Below are 19898 nucleotides of genomic sequence, written 5' to 3'. Positions count from 1 at the left end.
AGCTCTTTCCCACTTTATATGTGTTGTGTTTGTTTTTCCCGGCATTCACGCTAAAAACAAATACAGCCGCTCAGTCTTTTTGCCACTCACTTATTGTATTGTTCCACAAAAGACCGTAATACCAGTTTGGAACAAGATGAGAGTGATTAAATGACAGTTAAATGACAATTTAATGAAGTTACATTTTTGGGGCAAACTATCCCTTTAACTTGATATTAAGCTCCAAGATTTGATTCACTAACCTGGCAAACTTGACCAAATCCATTGATTTATTTCATCCCTGCTCAGTGTATCAACCCAGTATCTTCTAAGCACAACTTTTTCCAGTTGTTTCCATTTATTTAGCGTCAGTCGGTCATATTGGAACTGGCTATTTTCGATGGCACTTGCCGTTTTTGCATGCAATATGCATCAGGTGGCCAGTGGGCATCAGGTGGCCTGTCCGCCTTGTGAGGCCGAGACAACGTGTGACCTTAACGCTTCCATGTCTGTCTCCTCTCCTCAAGAGTTTGTCTCTGGATATAACATCAGTGCTCCTTTTTAAGGCCAACACCATTCACCTAACCCTCATTACAGGCATAATAACCCATCCCAAGCTTTTGTGAATGAGTGAGCCATTTGGGAGTAGACCCTTCTTGCCTACTCTCAGCAGGCTGTCAGGTAGGTCTTGTCAGAGGAGCCACATTCATGTGACAGTCTGAGACAGCAGCGCTGAATCGTCTTGACTGGCACTGCGGCATGCGATAGCCAGAGATCAGGCAAGTGTGGCTGGTGCGCTCACTGGTGACCGTCGGTTTGCGTTAATCCGCCGTGGTATGGCCAGGCGAACAGTTGAGTGCAAGGGACAGGCGATGTAAAAAGGAAGCAGTTTGCATTCTCTCTCTGCCCACGGATTGAGTGTGTTACATGATTAGGAAAGAGATGTGGAAATGTGAGTGGATTTTTTCCCTGGGGACGGAGGATGACTTTTGGAAAGAAAAAAAAGAGAGTAGAAGAAAAGAGGGACGGAAAAGGAGTGGAATCTTATAGCCGTAAATCAATAGGCCTTCAGAGCGATAACTGAGACTCGCCTTGAGGCAAAAAGAAAAACCTTTGTTCATTCTTTTCTCATTCCTTTCTCTCTCTCACTCTCTGTAGATGTAATGGAGCAGCAGGGACTGTGGCCCCCTGTTTACGGAGCCCGAGGGCCCGCCTCACACATGCAGCATCCCGCAGTCTATTCCCGCACCCAGTTTCTACGGCAACAGGAACTCTATGCGCTGCAGCAACATCAGCACCAGCAGCACCGAGCGGCACAGGCAATGGAGTTGGTGCACAGACACAGTCACTCACAGGTAACGCATGAAGGAGACGGCACACATACTTATGGGTAGCCACGTTTCCTTGTACCACTCAATGTGATTTCCCAACAGCTATTTCTCTACTGAAGCCCCACGTATTTCAGCAGGCCTGCCCAGGGTGCCCAAGGTTATGAAAAAAGCCTGCCATTCTTGCTCTCAGAAATTCATAGCAGTTATAGCCAAAGAAACGACCAGCTTTCATTTTCAAAGTGCATTTAAATGTTGGAAGTTTTGAAAGAGTGGGATTCTTCTCAGGAACAGGGCAGGATTTAGGCTTTTATCTGGCTGCTTTTGTACAAAGAAGCAGAGCAGAATGCAAGTGAACAGAGGATCATTAGCACCCATTGTACTGCACCCCTGGTGCGTGTCGTTATGCAAGAAACCTGAGGTGACTGAATCATGTCAGCATCCCTTTTCCACTATAAATGCATTTCAGTTGTAAATAATATTGCTGTAGTGCTCTGTGTTATGCAGTCTCTGAAGCCCGTTTGTAATTCCTTCTGCAGAGGAAACCTGAGGATCCCCCCATCGATCTGGTTGAGGGATCGTCTGAGCTCCGCACGCCTAAGCACACGAAGCCTTTCTCCGTTGGACCCTCCGCTAAACCTCCCCCCTCCTCCTCGTCCCCAGGGGGCTGTGCCTCTCGTCTTTCGCCCTGTTGTCGCTCTCCCGCCCCGCGGTCCCATCTCAAGAGTACGCCCTGCACGCCCTGCCCTGAGCCCAGCCCGGCCGTGGCTGCCCCTTGTTCCCCTTCACTCAGCCCCCACACCACCCCCCACCACCTACCAAAACCCGCAGAGTCCCAGGACAAGAGGGGTGAGGGCCAGCCGCCACAGGACTACCCTCAGTCTCTGGAGCCTGGTGAGTGGAAAATGGCAGCATTCATGTCTGTTATTTCAAAAGCACAATTATTCAGTGAATGTATTTAGTGTACTTACAGAAACAATGGGTTTACCTGTAGATGGATGCTATTGTGAACATAAGTTACAGGGGTGTGGTAATAATAGGAAAAGTGGGAGGAGGACTCATTATATAGCTTTTAAGCTTTGCTCATTAATATTAATTTATTAATTTTGTTTTAGTTGGTAGTTAGCTAATTTGGTAGTTAGCTGGTAAGAACCAATGAGCTCATTCTCATGTGATGCACAACAAACAATGAGGTTTTTTCTCGCATGTCAAGCAAGTACGATTGAGCTTCTGTTTATTTTGCTGATATCATTAGTATACTATTGGCTGATATAAGCCAATTGTAATAGACAAATGATTGTCTATTATAATGTTTATTTTCCAAAATAAAAAAAAAATCACACAGAATTTAGGGGTAACAATATATTGTGCCACAATATATCGCAATACAAAAATGCAACAATACGTATCGTGGATACTGACAATATGTATCGTGGATAGTCCCCCCAAAATAAAAATTACTGTGTGAGGAAAAAATTCAAGTTTTCAGAGTTTTAGTGTCAGTACTACATTGAACTACTATATATAATGTTGATTATTATGTCTAATAATGCAATGGGGGAATTTTTGTGGGTCCTGATAATGCCAAATGTCTGATGTTTCCAGTAAAAAGTGCCAACATTATATTAAATATATCTAGTCATTGAAAGCGTGCAAGCAAATTCATCTACAATAACTATGTAGCAATAATTTCAGCATCAGAATCATGAATATTGTTATTCTGGTGTCATCATTATCATTGTCCTTGGGTTACAAGCACCAAGCCTATTCATTTAAACCTACAATGTAATTTCAAAGTTAGCGTTTTAATCAACAGTACATTTTTTGTTAACCTTTTACCATGTCTTCGAGTATTGCAAAATATCGTATCGTGAGTTCAGTATCGTGACATGTATCGAATTATGACATATCGTTACACCCCTAACAGAAATAATAATCCAGTCTGAAAAAGGGGGTTAACAGATTAAACCATAGATTAAAAGGCAAAATCGTGTTTTTTCAAATTCGCTTTCACTCCCAAAGCCCTCATATTTGAGTCAGAAAAAAAAAACAGCAACTAGAGGAAAGAGACTGGAACATTTCATTTCATTCTCAAGGTTAGGGTCTTGCCATTGCGCCTGGCTCCACAAACCCCTGGGGGGGAGTCAATGAAGGAGAGAAGGATAAAAAGAAGAGAAGAGATGGCAGGGTAGAAAAAAAGACCGAGACCACAGGGACGATCAAGAGAAGAGAGAGATATTTGGCCACAGATAAGATACACAGAGCCTTTGAAGGACTTGTTGCCCTTTGATTACTGGAGACAATCTGCCTGTTAATATGAATGGAAGGATAAGCGCAGACTTCGCTTTGTGTTTGTGTCTTTGCACCATTGTATCAATTTCTGACACATTTGTATGTGCAAGAAAGTGGAGTACTCCATGGAGAGCAGCTAGCCGTACAGGGTAGGTATGAGTGAGATAGACAGAAAACAGTAGGGAGGTCAGTGAGACAGCAGAAAGGGCCTCTCTTATCCTTCAGAGGTCCTTGAGTGCGGGCTGGCGGAGGGATACGCATTCATCTGGCGGATGGATACCATCAATAACACAACGCTGAGGTGACAGGGCTGGCTGTGCAATCACACCCAGACACCATGCTGTCATCAATATACCCGGCTATGCTGCAGATCTCATATAGAGACACACGCACACTCACATTTTCATGCATGCAGCATTCCCTGCACAATCGTTTTCACTCACGTGGTGGACGAGACAAATACACACTCTCGCTTAAAGACTAATTTACACACAAACATTCCTCTGTGCACTCTTTCTTTCTCTCGCACACACTACATCCATAACAACTTGAACATAATTCAATATTCATGGAAAATTCGCTCATGCCTGCGCCATAGCCTTTATGGCGCCAGCTCCATTATGTGTGTGAGTTATACTAGATAAACGCAACGAATGGTACACACTGTCGCTAATGCTTCTGTATACAGCATATATATCACCCCTTTCTGCACTTCAGCGGCAGGGGGCCGTGCCCCTTAACTGACAAGGTCATATTGTGATGTGTATTACAAATGAATGGTAATGGGTTGCTGCTTCGCTGTGCGCTGAAGTGTGTTTCAGGAGCAGTTAAATCTTTATGCTTGTAATAGAGTGACTTCAAACAAGGTTGAGGAGCCCAAACTAACATCAGTGTTTATGGAAACACTCAATCAGTTTTATTCCCATTTTTTCCTTTAGATCTCCCTCCTGGCTACACTTACCCTGCCATCGCCATGGGCTACAAGGGTGGCCCCTCCCCTCAAGAAGTCCAATTGGCTGAGCATGCTGACTTAGAGGCGGAGCAAGCGGAACCTGCAGAGCCTGCACCTCAGCCCCACCCCCTTTCTCCGAAAGAGGAGGAGCCTGTTTGCCACACTGGCGTTGGCTCTCCTACTAGAATGTCCCAGGAAGTAGAGGATGTAGCAGAGGAGGGTGAAGTGACAGACAGACAGGTGGATGAAGGACAGGTGGATGCCGCTCTCTCACAAACTTCCCTTTGCCCCGTTACTGACTCTACAGTAGCAGATTCCCATTCGGACCGGACAACCATGATCCCCAATAGCCAGCCTAGTGAAATGGAGAGTCCAGCGCCAGCTGAAGACAACAAGAAGCAAGATGAGGAGCTACAAGACCCTTTGCAGATTTCCGTGACCAACACCCAGGATTTAAAGTCTGTGGAACCTACCGAGCACGACCCAGAGAGGGTTGCTGAGGATGAGTGCGCGTCACCCACACCAGCTTTCTCCCCCTGTCCTGAGCCCTCTGCCCTGGGGAATCAGTACCCCGGGAGCTGCATTTGGAGCCTGGAACTGCTCATCGCAGCAGCACTGTGTGCCACGCGAGATGCCCAAATGACGGCCCCTGTACCTGTGTCTGGGAATGCAGTGGTCCCTAATTATGGCATAGAGTTACTGAGTGAACTGGCAGACCTGGAACGATCCCAACAGCAGAGAAACAACATGGGAGAGAATGGAGGTAAGGACGAGCATACACATGTACCCCCCTTTATTCAGGTTACTAGTTGATTAGTTTTGGTTTTTCAATGGTAGATTCATAAATTCTTAAGTCTGTTTTCATTCTGTGTGCAAAATGTACACTTATGAGTACTTTAAAGACCTTACCGACCTTTTGTTGTAGCTCACCCCCCGGTCTCATTTGGTTACATCCTTACCAATGTACACCATAAACCACATCAACTCCCACATTTTCAGAAGACTGTCCTTTTTGTAACATTTCCAGCACCCACAGGTTTACAAAAGGTAGTTAAAAAACAGAGAAATGGCCATTCTGTTATTTCTTATCACAATAGAAGGATTTTGGCTAGCAAAATTGAGGTTCATGAATGAGATTAAACCCTAAAATATTCCCTATAGTAATTATTTTATAAAAAATTCTGTTTGTGAGTGTAATGAACCCCCAATCAAACATTCGTTAAAAGGGGTAAGCAACGTAAAAAGGACACATGAAGCGAGATGCAACCTAACCAATGTTTATTATGGACTAAAAAATAACGAATGCACACACTCACATATCCTAACATTCACACAAAGGAAGAAAAAAAATACAAATGAAATAAACATTCAAATTACCATACCCAAACCAAGACAGCTTCACTATAAACTTCAGTCTTAAAGGAATGAGTAAACAATATACACATTAGATCAACTACACAACAAAAAGAACATAAAAACAGCTTGTATCTAGATAGTCACAAGACACAAAAACATTCACATGAGGCTTTGACTGTAACAGTGAGCATCTAATTACTGCTGTTGTGCAAGATCCTTTTCCTGTGGTAGCTGTTTTTAATACCTAAAACATAGTGTGTCATTGTGATATCATGTTCAAGCTAATCAAAAGAGACTTAAAGTCACGATGTAACAGAAGTAGCGACAGATGTTTTCTTCTGTATTGATGTATTTCTGAATGAAACAGGTTATAGAAAAAAAGAAAAAATGATGACTTGGATATATCTATCAATTGTTGATTAGATGGAGGCAGATCTGAATGTGAGCTTGCAGTCGATTGTAAGCAAAAGGTGGGGCTTAAGCAGACAAAATTATTGAAGAGGTCACCAGAGAGAAGCCTGTCGTTTCACTGAAATGAATCATTCACTATAAGCCAACTAAAATGCATTTAAAAAATAGGTAGGGTAACTTTAATTTCATGCTGAATTGCTATGCTAAGCTGGTCCATTTAACAGTTTGATTGTTTGTTATGTTCAAAAACATCCAAAAAGCCGTAGATGACACTGATGATTATGTAAACCAAAAACATTTTGTCTTTGGATTTAACCTCTAATATATATATATATATTGAAGAGTTCAGATGCAAAAGTGCCATTTGAAATTTTCTTCTAGAATGATCATTTTTATCAAGCTTGTATATTTAAGTTCAGTGATTTCACTTAAATGGCAATGATAATTACCTATTAATTGTTATTTAAGTGAAATTACTGAACTTAAATATACAAGTTTGATAAAAATCATCATTAAAGAAGAACATTTCAAATGGCATTTAGAGGCTTTTGCATCTGAACTCTTCATATATATTTTAAGAAATATTCTACTATTATGTGGGTAAGGTCCTCTCCTTGTTGAACTTTGACTATTGTAATATTAATATTATAAAGTATACTTGCATCTAAAAGACAACTTTTAAGTACATACGAGTACTTTAAAGACCTTACCAACCTTTTGTATAGCTCACCCCGATCTCATTTGGTTACATCCTTACCAATGTACACCATAAACCACATCAACTCCCACAGTTTCAGAAGACTGTCCTTCTTGTAACATTTCCAGCACCAACAGGTTTACAAAAGGTAGTTAAAAAAACAGAAAAAATGTCCGTTCTGTTCTTTCTTATCACAATAGAAAGCACGCCCAATCACACACAATTGAATTCCTCATCAGTGATTTGCATGAGTGGTCTTGTAGCGCTGTGATACAGGCGGCAGGGGAAGACCACGACAGAGGCTTTCATTTTTTTCCCTTTCCCCACAAAAAGAGGTGCAAAAAATAGGGTTTTCAGCTCAGCCAGATCTCCAGGCTTTGTGTGAAGGAAAGATAACAAAGCCCCCCACCCCCCACACCGCCATCCCGACAATACTGTGCAGAGACGCACACAAACACTAACTCTCAGCTGACCGTCCAGCTTTCCACTTTAGGAACCCACACACACTCGCTCACTCAACTGTGCACTAGCTTGCACTCCTGCCTTCTTTTCCTGCCTACAGATCAAATGCTCCCCCGTCTTTTGGGGTTCAGCACTTCCTGTGGGAGAGACTAAGACGGAGCGGTGAGGAGGGGGCCGTGTTTTTAAAGGGCTTCAGCCTGTCTTAAAAGGCAGCTCTAATGATAGCTAGTTCCCCCCGGGTCCGCCGGATTGGACTGTGTCCACTCACTCATCCTGAGGGACGGCTCCCCTGCCCCTGCTCCTCAAACCTGTTTGATCACTTTTATAAGCCTCATTTTAGATGGAAAAAAGCCTCTGCGCTTTCCCACAGCTCTTCGAGTCCCACAGTGCGAAGTTGATGAAATAGTAAAAACAGCTGATCTTTTTCCTCTCAGGACGCCGCCGTTTTTTTCCTCGGCTAATTAGGCCCCATTGTTTGTGAGCGCGGTTTTAAAGGCTTGTTGCTTTTCCAGGGACCGTTTAGGGTCTCGCTGCCAAAGGATGTTTTTATTTACGCCAGCATCCTCTAGCAGCTGAGAAATCCCTAACTCTCACACCACTCAGGAAAAAAAAAATTCCAACCGCATTTGGCGCTGTGCATCGTTTTAGCTGCGTTTTCTGCCCGTATTAAAACAGGAATGTAACCTGCTGTGTAATTCTTGTCTAAGCAAGCTGCACTAAAGGGACTAATAAGAGAATATGATAAAGCTCTTTGCAGTGGGGAAGAAGTCATCAATAAACACGCCCGTCTCTGAATTATTAAAGAACTGGAGGTGAGGCGGCCGCGCGCGCTGTCAGGACCCAGTCTCTCGCCAGCTAAAGATTTCATATGCGATTGGGTTTACTCTTCGGTGATTTACCGATTTGATTTCAAGCATCCTTATCTATGGCAGACGTCTCAGGTGCTCCGCTCACATCCCTTGCGGTGTTATGGGCATTGTGATGTACGGACAAATAACGTGTGATAAAATTATATAGATTTTGAGAGGTTCTTTGAAGTATTGTTGGTAGTTGTTATTGATTGGTTAGTGATATCACAGCGTTACCGCTCTCTACCCCCCCCCCACCCCCAACACACACACACACACACACAGATGTCTGTGCTAAATGAGCATTATCTGTCTTTTCTCCTACCCTCTCTCATTTTCATTTCTTGTTTTGGGCCTCAGCTTTTCCATCCCTCTCATACATCTTGCTTTCTTTTCATCACTCTATCCATGTGCCGGTCTGGTCCCCACCGGTTTCATTAAGGCATGGCGATGGGCATCGATTTCAAAAAGACCACCACAGGGCTAAAAGTGGCACAATGATTTCAGCCAAGGTGGGAAACCAAAGACCCTCCCAGACCCCCATAATCCAGTCTTCCTCATCTTGTGTTTCATTCTTTATTTTTTTTCCTTTCTGTTCACTTGTCTCTCTCACTTTGCGTTTCAGCTGAGAGATTTCCTTCATGCGGCTATAATTCTTTTAAAGCCTGTACAACTTGTCATTCACATTTTTCCCTCCCTTTTTGAGGCAAATCTCACAGAATGTGTCAAGAACATGTCCATGTCACCCCCCCCCCCCCCCCAAAAAAAAAATAGAAATGTATTATTGTATGTTATATATTTGTACATTAACAATTTCCATGATGATTAAGAACATTTTAGAAAAAATAGAAATGTATTATTGTATGTTATATATTTGTACATTAACAATTTCCATGATGATTAAGAACATTTTCCAAATCAATTCTCATTACTGTAATGCTTAAATGTATTATTATTATTATAAGTGAAGTATTTTAAGTAGTAATTCAGTATACAGTAATGGAAAATTTCGAAAATGAAGGGAAATTCTTAGTATTTGCATTTGCAAATCAAGCCTATTTTTTTCTTAAAATATATTTTGACATGACTGTTATGGACATTTTCTGCCCCGGTTCTAATTATTGTAATGCTAAGAATTGCATTATTTTATTATTATTATAAATTGTACAGCGTTTATTCAGTATGTAAAATATTAAATCTGTATAAATTAAATAAATACTACTTTGATCATTACAATATTTTTTCATCACCATTTATAATGAGAATCAACTTTGTGAATAATGGGGGGAAACATAAAATGTTACACTTTAGGGAAAATGTGCTAAATTGTCATGAAAAAAAAAAGATTTCTTGGTAAACGTACTAGAAGAATCCCTTTGACTTTGACATGAGAACCTTGTGTTAAAAGAAATTCAACTTTCAAAAGAAAAAAAAATCTCAAGATGCCTGACCTAATGATCTTTAAAATAGGCTTTATATAAAGTAGGCTTTTTATATAAAAAGCTCTTTTTTTATTTTGTGGTAAATATGATATGACATTTTTTTGTGAGAATTACAGTTTTCACCACCCTCTCGTTTGGTTCGGATCTCTCGCTCTCTGCCCTCTGCGCGCAGGTCTGCTCGTGCACTGTGCTTTCCCCTCGGAGAAGAAAATTGGATTCTTTCCATGTTAGTAATGAGGGGATGTTTGCGAATAAATAGATAGCTCAATAAACACTTTACTTCTTATTGCCTCTCTCCCCTCCCTCTTTCCCCCCCTTGTTCAGTCTCTCTCCTCGCCGATGTCATACTGTGCCCCTGCCTTGCAGTGACGCAACAGAAAAGCGAGCCGTGGATGCCCGCTAACACAGACACAGACGCTCACACATACACACTCATGCAGTCTTCGCAGTCTCCCCAGGCCAGCTTTGGCTGTCATGAATATTCAAGCCTCATTGGCTGAGTGGAGACTGAGCATGTGGCCTGCCCTAATGACAGTGATAAATGTTGAGAATTCGCCCTTCTTCATCTCTCTCTCTCTCTCTCTCTCCCCCTCTCTCTCTCTTTCTCTCTGTAACATGGCTCCTGGCATCTAAGCCTCATGTACAGAGATAAGCTCTCTGGTTAATAGCTATCATCATTGCTCATTCAGCCTCTGAAAGCACAAAGTGCTGTCAGGAAACAGCGGCGTGCTTAGAGGCGGCTTTGTACCGTTTGAGGCTTTCCTCTTTCTCGCGCTCTCTCTCTCTTCCACTCTCTTTTTATTTTTGCTCCTTCACTGGTTTTTTTTTTTTTTTTTCAGCTTGCATCTACTGGGACAGACTGGATGTCTGTTTTGCTAGGTCACTTTTGAATATACATGGAGAGACAGAGGCCTCAGTTTACACATGGCATTAACATCTGTCTTAAGTGATTCCCACTAAATACACATGTAAACAGGGTTCATAACGTTTGAAAAGGGTCAGAAAACGTGTGACTACATCTTGATGCATCTAAGACTATGATGAAGATTACAGGGAAAAGCCAAAAAAGAACATTCTGTCATCATTTACTCATGACATTTCTTCTGTGGAATACAAAGGAATGTATTTTGAAATTTGTTTTGTTTTTTGGTCCAGTCGTTTGGTTGAACTATTGTGCTTTGGGTTTTGAACTTTGCCTTCAAATTAACTTCAAATTTGATCTTAATCTCGTTTAATACACCTGAACCAGCTAATCAAGGTCTTCAGGATTATTAGAAACTTCCTGGCAGGCTTGTTGGAGCAAGACTCTCCAGGAAGTTGGCCTTCCAAGAACAGGATTGGACTCCCCTGCCCTAGGCAGATGTCTCTCTGTATCTTCCTCATTTCTGTCATTGTCGTATAAGATCAGATAATGTGATGTCTCTTTTAATCTCTTCGTTTCCTCTCACTTTGTGCAGAAGAAGACATGTTGACCTTTGACCTTCAAAGTTTGGCAACCCTAGCTGCCGCCCGGGCGTTGGAGCTGGCCCCGCCCCTTCCAGTAGACTCAACCCCACCCCTCCGCAAAATTCTCAATCTGCGCAGGAAGTGCAGGTGGACACCACGGCCTGAACCGGTACATGTGACTCACGTTCATTCATTTACATTTGCTTGTTTGTACATTGTTTATACTATAGTCAGCACAGTTGCACTCAAACACATAAAACGAAAACTTCACTAAATAAAAAAAAATAATGTTATTGAATGAAAATCTTTCCTTCAACTGTAGCTCTCAAATCGTATTAGCGCTTTTGTTGCATTAAACACATGATGCCTAATCTCGTAACGCTTGCAGTCAGCGCTGTATGATTAAATGAAATAAAACTGAAATCGTGATATGGCTGTGTGCAATTATCAAATCACAAAGATTTCATTAAATATAATGCACTGTTTCGGGGTGATGTGCGGCACTGTGTTGCAGCGTTCTCGGTGTCTCAGAGAATCGCTCTGTTCACAGTAAATGCTCCTCCACATGAACTCTAACATTCCAACTACTATGAATGCAACACTCACCATCTTCCCAAACTTGCAATTAAAACATTAGCAAAAGAGAAGCTTTAGGGGGTCCCTGCAATTTTCTGCCACTATTAAAGCTTGAATGATAATTATTATTATTTTATAGTCATATTGAGATATAATAGCAACATTTTTGGCAAAACTTGTGCAGCTCTGCACATCAGCACATCAAACCTGAGGCTTTTTTTTTTTTAAATCACATTTTAAATCGCAGTTACAATTAGATTATTTCCCCAAATTGTCCTGTTCTACTTGCAATTCAAATAATATTTTTAGTAATTAATGACAGAAATGTCAGTTTGTTTCTCATACAACTCTATTGTATGGTTCCAGAAATCCTGAAATATAGTGCATGAGTCAAATGGACCAATTTTATAATATTTTTTCCGGTGCTTTTTAGTCCTTTTTGGAGAGTCATCACTATATTGTTTTACTGTATGGAAACGTTATTCACAATATCTCTATTCACTTCCTATGGAAGAAAAACGGTCATACAGAACCTTGAAAGGCATTTTTACTGTAAACTCACTGGAGATTATTCCATTGTGTAGGTGTGTCCTGTTAAGGGTACCATGGAAACGCTCGACCGGGAGGAGCTAGCGATGCGTGTGCGGCTGGCAGAACTGCAGCGGCGCTACAAGGAAAAACAGAGAGAGCTTGCCAAGCTTCAGAGAAAACATGACCACCAGTGAGTGAACCACAGACCACTTTCACAAACACACACCCTCCACATATAAATGCACTCCGCACACCTTTCAAAACCCATTTACACACATGCACGGAGAGATCGAACTCTCTTCGATCCCCCAGCACACGCTCAGTCTCTTTCTCTGTCCCCTCGCAACGCTCTGCTGAGACCACCCAGTGTGTGCTGAGCCCTCTTTGCATAAGCCTGAGCTGTGCTTAAGTCTTTCCTCTAGTCCACTCTCACAATTAGGATGGCTTAGTGTTTCGTTTCATTCAACATCATTAGTGTGAATTAGAGTGATTGACAGGCCGTGTGTGTGCGTGTTTGTGTGTTTACAGGAAAGAAGAGACCTCACGCAGTCCAGCTCGTCGAGGACCCGGAAGGCCACGCAAGCGCAAGTCCACACCCCCTATCCCCACAGATGCCCCTAAAAAAGTCAAGTGAGTGTTTCCCTTTCTACTTGTTTCTTCATGCTTGGTGTTTCCATGTATTTGTGAGGGACACATTTCTGACTCGCTTTGCTGGAAGAAAGGATCATAAATGGGCCAGTTTGTGTTTTAATTAAATGTACTGGTAATAATTAAACTATGCTGTTATAATTTTTTACAAATATTTTAGACTTGCGATTTTCCATCTGCAGATGATAAAATGGGTAAAAAAAAAAAAAGATTTAGTTATAATCTAGTTATAATTAGCTATATTTAATTGCTATACAAGATGTATAAGTTGTAGGCCTATGTGTGTGTTTAGAATCATATAATTCTTCCGAGCAGCAAATATAGTGCGATTCTTCCACAGCTCTTTTATGTTAATAATGAAAATGCTCTTTCACAGTTTCCAGAGCGAGAGAGAGCTGAGATTAAATTAGAGCTTTACTGCGACCAGTATTAAGCCTAGCTCAGGAAACAATTCCTTACCTGCAGCCAAACGCTTCACATGCATTAATAACCGTCTAGATAGGAGATGTTTTGATAGATTACGTTAGTGAACTCATTTTGAACGTGCGTGTGCAATCTGACTCTTTTGAGTGTGTGCATGTAAATAAGTGTGGAAGGCTCCTATCAGTTCATACAAGGCAGACTAAGTGCTTAATCAGTGCAAAGAGCCGTCATTAATCATATTTACAACTTCCATTGATTATCTACAAGTGTTTCGACTCCCTTCTAACCCATGACGCGTCGGCGATATTAATTTGATAAAGCGCGGAGACCAATTGCCTGCGCAAAGTCAGGGCTTTAAGTTATCACCCTGATGGATGAGCGTTCTCTCCTGAGACACACCTCTGTTTATGTCGAGCCTTAGACGTTTTGATAAACTCGGTCAAATCAAGTTTACCCTACCTGATTAACAAAACACCACCCATTTTATTACTAGCCTGGTTGATTAGCAGCGTGCTAATGAAAAGCAGGAGCTAGAGCTTAATTACACACGCTATACCCAGCGCACATTTATCCGTGTCGTTAATAAACCTCCCCTGCCGAATAAAACAAATGACAACTTCCCGCACTAAAATGTATCCGAGTCATAAAATTATGATTTTTTTTTTTTTTTGCCAGTCCCTTTAGGGAATAAAGCCGAGGTTTGACTTTCTCATCATGGTTTATGTCAGTTTGATGGCAGACGGCATGAATTTAGTGGTAACATTCATTGTTGGATTTGTACGTGGGCTCTTTCAGTCTTTCACTCCCTTCATATGTTTGTGTACTTGCAACATCCTTCTGCATCTGGCCGAATCAGTTTGAGGTCAAAGGGGTCATTTGACAAGGTTAAGGGTGTTGATGGTGCATCATGGGAGCATGGATTGGAGACCAGACCACAGCTAACCCTGTATTCAAATATGCTTAGTTTCCTTTGATAGACACTGTACCATCCCATGAGGCCATGGGAGTAGGTTTTTTTGACTTGCTTTCCAGGAAAAAAAAAACTTAAAAAACACAAACAAAATGCTAAAACAAATTAAATTGAGATCCAACACTGCTTAAGATATCAAGACATTTTCTTTTTTAAATTGTTTAGAGTTCTAATGCAGTAAGACAAGTCATAATGTCTTATGCAGTGTTGCTTCTGAGGTATATTTATCTTCTAGAATTTTTTTTATATTTAATTCAAATTAGACAACGATAATAATTAAGAATATATATATTTTTTGTGCAAAATTATCATTTAAATTATTAAATAAATGGATCAAACATGACACTAAAGACAGCGTACTTACCTAAGAAAGTACTGGTTAATATAAGGTAACTACATACGTTACAGGACTGTAAAATAATTGCTATCAAAGTTATTTTAAATTACAATATTTAACAGTATTACTGTTTTTACTGTATTGATCAAATAAATGCAGCCTTGTTGAGCATCAGAGACTTTTTGCAAAAATCTCACAGACCCCACATGCTTCAACAGTAGTGTACGCGTTAGCCACAAAATATATTCGGACACTTAAAAATGTGTAAATGTTGTCAAATAAATAAGGTGATATTCATTTGAACAAGTAGAAAATAGCATATGTGCACTTTTTAAGCAAGTTTGTTGGATTTAAATTGACAAAACGTACAGTTTAAAATGAAAACAGAGCCTATTTGGCCATTTTGTGGTTGTCAGACGGTTTCCTGCATATGATAAAACAGCAGAGTGCTCTTATGCTGGGATTTATGCCGATATATATTCACTTGCCAGAATGATTGAGGGTTTCAATGGTAAATAATAGCAACATTCAGCATCTTTTTCAGAGAGAATGCTAGAATTTGATTATTGGACTGTGAAGGGGACCATGGCAGAAATACACACACACACACACACACACACACACACACACATGACCGTTTTCTCCTGCTGTTTTCTGCTGTCTTCTCCTCTCTCTCTCTCTCTCTCTCTCTCTCTCTCTCTCAGCTTGATGATTGTGTCTTGCTAATCAATGCCCTTCCCTGAATAGCATTACTGTGTAATCCTGACCTCTCTGAGGGGAAGGGGTTTGTAATTAGAGGACTGTGAATTCTCCTACCAGCATACTCGCTCAAGCACACACACTCTCTCAACAGCAGGAATGTGACATGGAGTTGACACAAGGACTAGAGGGGCCTTTTGGGGTCAGGAGGTCAGAAGGTCGCCTATGGGTGGCGACAGGCAGAGAGGAGGGTAGGGCGGGGGGCTGTCAGCTCTGCTCTTTAATAGACGCCCATGCCACAGTCCTCATCAAGCTGAAGCAACCACACACCAAACCCTGCCTCGGACCAGGTGTCGGGTTACTAATCAGGTTTCCACGGTTACCTGGTCTCCCGGGCCTCGGGGGTTTTGGAGACTCTGTGGCATTTAAATGCAGAAGCAGCGAATCAGTGATTCGCTGAACCACTCTACGGCAGACCGAAGCTTTATTCTCTGTTTTGACAAAAACTGTGCCTTCATTAAGGCTCTTAATGAGTTTGTGGTTGAGGATCTTTACATAGATGTACTTGTGCCATGAGGAGGAGAAAGGGAAGTGCACTCAACTCTGTTCAGAGTTGAACAGTTTACTCTTGGTAATGCTTTTGTGCTTTAGGATTTTTCCTCCAGTTCCCCTCAGGTCTGTTGTGCTTGTTGCATCTTCTCCCGAAAAACAATATTGAATCTCCAGGTGTGATTTGAAGGCGGTGGGTTGGAATGGGGATTGTGGTGGGTAATATGATGTTTTTGGATGAAATTATCAGATGCCTAATTGCAGATGTGTAGATGGGGATGTTCACGTCGCATGTGGTGGCAGTCGATAGAGGTTAGTGTCCATTGATCCAGCTCCGGTCGGTCGACTGACTCCCTCTGGATTTCTCTCTCTCGCTAACCCTCCCTCTCTGTTCTTACTTTCATTTCACTACATCAGTCATACTCATTTGTGTCCACATTGATCTTTGGCTGCTTCTCTTTCTGTTTAGTGATGCTTTGGTGTACCCTGGCTTTTCTGATAGTGGTACTAATGTCCATAATACGTTTAATTACACAAATAAGTCATATATTTATTTGATATTTAATACATTTATATAGACACTCTACAGGTCAGAATCGTGGGGTCATTACTTTTTTTAGCATTTTTCATTTTACTTTTTTGATTTGATCAGTATAGACTTTTGCATTTTTACACAATTTCAATTTTAAGTAAATGTTCTTTTAAACTTTCTATTCATCAAATGATTCAGGAAATTTTTTTTTACAAAAATACTAAGCAGCACAACTGTATTCAACATTGATAATAATAAGAAAAATTCAAGCTTGAATTCTGTTTGAAAAAAAAAAATTCAAGCTTGAAAATTTAATTCTGTCAAGCTTGGTGCGCAACAGTGGTGCCTGTTATAATTTTTTTTTTATTACTCCAGAGAACCTGGTCTTTATTTCTACACTTATAATACACCATGAGAAAGTTGCCATCTACAAATCTGAATGACTCTTCTACTGAGGTTTTTTAGAGCATGGTCCATGTTTTTTCCACCCATCTGGTCATGTATCCGTGCCTCTCTGTCTCTGCGGGTATCCTCCCTCCATCTCCAGCTAAAGCAGGGGCTCTTTGTATTGAGGATGAGGGCCAGGGTTTATGTAGTGGGGACACTGATTCTTTCTGACAGCACCGGCCTGAGTAAAGGGCAGACAGCCAGTGTTCAGACAGCTGAAAGGAAGAGTGGAAAACAACGCAGCCAGTGCTGGGCTTGTGTGGAAAAAGTGTACAGTATATGAATGTGTGTCTATGTGAATGTCTTTGTGCATGTGCATATATATTTTGTATCATTCCTTTCTGCCAGGTCTTCTTCTAAATGGGTAATTTCTGAAAAACCACATGTATTTATTTCGCTTAGACCCTTGCATATGCATGCCAAACGTAATCTTCTTCATCTTCACGAGAGCCTTTTTGATTTAGTTATGAGGTGCATGGAAGGCCAAATACTCTTGAAATACAAACTTGCGCTGTTCAGCTGAACAAATTATTCAGTATTTCATTATTCATTAATCAATTATTATTATATCAATTATTAATGACCAATTATCCATTTGAGACCCAGTGGGCAGTGCCAGATCAGTTATGTGCAGATCAATTTGGCCAGAGCTGCACTTTAATAGGTCGCACAAGTAAATGTTCAACCTAGTTGAGGTGCTCAGTGCAAATTTGGTCCACTTTTTTTTTTTTTTTTTGCTCCTCGTGTCTAAATTAGGAGAAGTTGCCATGAGCAGTATTTTAAAATGAGGATTTCTGCAGAATAGGGAAATTGGGAAAAACCTTGTGACACTTGTATAATGGAAAATTAAGGTTTTCAAACTTGCAAATATGGCACTTAACATTATACCCATCACATTATGACCATAAGTTAGGTTAGGTTAGGTTATGTTTGGTATACTTTGTCCCGATGGGAAGTTTGTTTTGGGCTCACGAATACAGCCACTGCAGCACCAAACATAAAAAAATAAGAAACACTGGAAACACTATAATAAAATATACACTGGAAAGTAATTGGCATCACACCACTCTATACACTGGAAAATTCCTCTCTCTCGTTAAAGAAACACAACAACGGTGTTGCACAAAATGGATTTAACATTAAGCAACGTAAACAATGAGGCGGTAATTGATTTATGCATGTCGCTGTGCATGCTGGGAAACAGTCCCCCATCCAGCACAGCAGAAATCACGAGGTCAAGTTGGTGATGTGGCACCTCGATTAACAAGAAAAATTAAAAATGTCTTCATGTCGTGATTCGTGGTCGCTTTGGGAGTAACTGACTATAGCTGTCGCTAGGACACAGAAGGGAGGCTGGAATTCACCAACCACATGCCGACACGGCTTCTGACACTCACCTGCCAATCATCCTGGTGAATGACGGGCCAGCTGATGTCTGTGCCGCCACCCCCCGCCCCGACCGTAGACTAAGGCAGCCTGTGGCGAGTTTGAAGTAGCTGTCTGTTTCTCAGGAGTAAAAACACTGATGCTTACACACTGCAAAACGAGAGCCCGATCGCCGCAGAGCGAGTGTATGAGCCTTATTTCAGTGTAATAGGTCTGCTAGATGGTTGGCTACACACACACACACACACACACACTCACACACTCACTCTCTCGTTGCCCTCCTGAAGGCCTATGCATTGTACTGCTTTGTGCAGGAACAGATGCATTGATATGGTAATAAGACAGAGAAGGGTTTTTTTTTTTTATTAATGTAATGCTGGAATTCACAGCCCTGAAACCATTGGCACAGAATGGAAAAGAAGTAAGCAGAGACGGAGAGACCGAGACGAGGGAGAGCGAGGAAAAAAAGAACAAACAAAATTATGAGTGGGAGGTTGCTTTACCAGCACTTCTCTCAGATATTTCTCGGTTTGGCGTCAGATCCCAATTTTTCAAGCGTGCAGCGGGGAACCAAGCCCCTGCCTCTCCATTCATCAAAGCCTGAAAAGAAGGTCATTAGAGAGCCACAGAGAGGGAAGGCAAGCCCTCCGCTCGCCTCTGATCTCTCCTTTTCATCCTTCGTTCTTCTCTCCCCTCATGAATACCTCTCTGTTGTGATGGACAGGTCGGCTGGAGCGGGGGCGGGGCCGGGTCTGCTTACAGTGGAGGACTTGACTGGAGGCGGAGACAGGAAGAGGAAGAAGAGGAGGATGACCAGTAGCCCTTACCACCATCTCTCTAGCACACAGGTTCGTAGCTAATCACTTCTAAAATGTCTCCTTAAAGTTTGCCGTGTCATGATGCTGCTGAACAGTGTTCGTTTTTATGTTAAATATTTGGAAGAAAGGAAAGACCCATCCCTATTTATCATTCAACTAAATGCAAGACGAGACCAATTCACAATGATTCGCAATTATCACAGCTGTCATCATTATTGGTTTGATTTTAAAGGCCAAACCTTCTTGTGTTTTTGTTTTGTTTGTTTTTTGTCAGACGGTTAAATACATGTACAAAAGAAATATTCAGCATTCAAATAAATGCAAGAAAACAAGACCAGTAAATATGACAATCATGTCGTTGTTGAGAGTAAAATTTGGAACATTCTTTGTGTAAATCAAATGATTTTATTTTATTTTTTAATGTCATCTTACACGTTTCTGTTGTCATGACATCAGAGATGTATAGTAACGAAGTAGAACTACTTAAGTACTAAAATGCTGTATCTGTACTCTACTAGAGTATTGTTTTTTTTTCTCATATTTCTACTTTTATTTCAGTAGATATTTTTGATGAAATTAATACTTTTACTTCGATAGTTTTTTAATGTTCTGCTAGTTACTCGTTACAATTATAAAAATTTTACGAATCATTCGTTGCAAGTTGGCTTTCATGCTGCCTAAATCACACGCCAGTTTTATAGGGTAATGGTATTGATTGACACACACATTGACTACTAATGCAGGGGTTGTCCTGCAATGAAATTTTTTT

At 41.2% G+C, this 19898-nt stretch overlaps 1 protein-coding gene across 1 annotated transcript in view; it reads left to right on the top strand.

Annotated features, from left to right (window-relative positions):
- Window positions 1–19898, top strand: part of bahcc1b (BAH domain and coiled-coil containing 1b) — a 97276-nt gene that overhangs the window by 64282 nt on the left and 13096 nt on the right. Inside the window, exons 9-15 of the mRNA XM_039665161.2 lie at window positions 1138–1334; window positions 1847–2201; window positions 4538–5314; window positions 11225–11382; window positions 12374–12510; window positions 12849–12950; window positions 19036–19159. Of these exons, the coding sequence (XP_039521095.2) occupies window positions 1138–1334; window positions 1847–2201; window positions 4538–5314; window positions 11225–11382; window positions 12374–12510; window positions 12849–12950; window positions 19036–19159 (1850 nt within the window). The remainder of the gene's footprint in view (window positions 1–1137; window positions 1335–1846; window positions 2202–4537; window positions 5315–11224; window positions 11383–12373; window positions 12511–12848; window positions 12951–19035; window positions 19160–19898) is intronic.

Source organism: Pimephales promelas, chromosome 17 (assembly GCF_988280905.1).
Source record: "Pimephales promelas chromosome 17, fPimPro1.hap1.1, whole genome shotgun sequence".
NCBI classification, from domain to species: Eukaryota; Metazoa; Chordata; class Actinopteri; order Cypriniformes; family Leuciscidae; genus Pimephales; species Pimephales promelas.
Note: the sequence above shows the minus strand (reverse complement) of the source record. Positions and strands in the feature narration are given on the sequence as shown.